General features: G+C 38.2%; 1 protein-coding gene across 1 annotated transcript; it reads right to left on the reverse strand.

The window, feature by feature from the left end:
- Nucleotides 1-249: 249 nt before the first annotated feature.
- LOC101993517 (olfactory receptor 10A7) lies at nucleotides 250-1,200 on the reverse strand. Its single transcript, XM_005372028.1, has one exon. It carries the CDS (start codon nucleotides 1,198-1,200, stop codon nucleotides 250-252), a length of 951 nt encoding a protein of 316 aa, XP_005372085.1.
- Between the last annotated feature and the right edge of the window lie 553 nt (nucleotides 1,201-1,753).

Here is a 1,753-nt window from a genome sequence, read left to right on the forward strand (position 1 = left end):
ATCACATAACCTGAGTGGCAATCACATAAACTTTCCCACAGTCTTTAAATGGCCTGCTTATAATCTCTTTCTCAACCACTTCAACTTGAGAGTTTCATTTCTTTCTTGTGAGGACTCTGATTCATGGCCTGGGAGGAGCTCAATATTGAAGTGATTCTGCTGGAAAAAGAAAAACCATCTACCCCTTTCCCTGAAATGTGGGTGGATACTGCACTCCACTGTGCTTAGAAATTCTCTGCATGGAGCATCTTATAAGGCATCCAACTTCTTCATGACCTTTCGATTGATAGTTCTCTTGACTGCTCCTTTCACTTTGTTGTTCCTTAGGCTGTAAATGATGGGGTTTAACATAGGTGTAATGACCGTGTAAGACAAAGACACAAGTTTCTTGCTCTCAGGAGACTGGTTAGATTTGGGCCTTAGATAAGTCAAACTGGCTGTCCCATAGAAGAGGGACACCACAATAAGGTGTGACGAACAAGTAGAAAATGCCTTCTGTCGACCAGTAGCGGATGGCATCTTCAAAATGGTCCCAATAATGCGGGTATAAGAGACCAAAATGAGAGAAAACGGAAACATGATAAAGAGAAGAGTGGATGCAAGTGCTTGCATTTCGTATGTAGTTGTATCTTCACTAACTAATTTTAAAACAGGAGGACCATCACAAAAAAAATGGTCTACTGAATTGGGCCCACAGAAAGGAAGAGCCATCATCCAAGCTGTCTGTAGCATGGACACAGGAACACCAGACATCCAAGAACCTATGGCCATACACAAGCACAGGGACCTATTCATTATGACAGAATAGCGGAGAGGGTTACAGATGGCTACAAAGCGATCATATGCCATCATAGAGAGGAGAAAACATTCAGAGCTGCCAAAGAAAAAGAAAAAGTACATCTGGGTGCCACAGCCAACGAAAGAGATGACTTTCCTTGTTGACACTAGGTTTACCAGCATCTTTGGCACCATGACCAGAGTGAAACAAACTTCAAGCAATGATAGGTTTCGCAGAAAGAAATACATGGGTGTTTGAAGAGCATGGTCCACGCTGGTAACTGCAATAATGAGAAAATTTCCCAGCAAGGTAACTGAATAGATGGCCAGAAATAAAACAAAGAGGGAGACCTGCATGTCAGGGTTGTTTGTAAATCCCAGAAGAACAAATTCAGTGATTCTGGTATGATTTTCACAAGTCATATTTTAGACAATTTCTAATAAAAAAGTCAAGATATGGCATATCAAAATCTATCAATATAGATACCATCTTAAGTAGAATAAGTAACAATAAATAAGCAATAAAAATCCATAAAATACACTTTCTCTCAGTAGATCATTGGGTTCTAATTTAATTAGTTGTATATTAGTGAGGTGAAGCATTTATTTGTGACACACTAAGCAATTAATTGACCTTTTAACACAAGAAATAAATTTTTATTTCTCATTCTAGTTGACTTTGAAAAACTATATTTTTTCATAAAATAATTTGACTCATTGTTGTAATGTGATGAGTACCTGCAATATGAGGCTGAGGGTCTTAGAATTTCCCTAAAACACTGTAGCACTACTAACAAGTTTATGTGCATATGAACACATATCTTGTCTGACTGCACAGGTTTGTATGATTAAAGGCCATGTGCTTCTTATATGCATCATTATTGCTTCATCCATGCGTTGGTTTTTAGCTTTCCATGACTTTCCAGGTAATACAAGAGTTCCATCATCATTTGCTTTATTTTAATGCAGGACAAAG

Source organism: Microtus ochrogaster, unplaced genomic scaffold, assembly GCF_000317375.1.
Source record: "Microtus ochrogaster isolate Prairie Vole_2 unplaced genomic scaffold, MicOch1.0 UNK158, whole genome shotgun sequence".
In the NCBI taxonomy this organism is placed as follows: Eukaryota; Metazoa; Chordata; class Mammalia; order Rodentia; family Cricetidae; genus Microtus; species Microtus ochrogaster.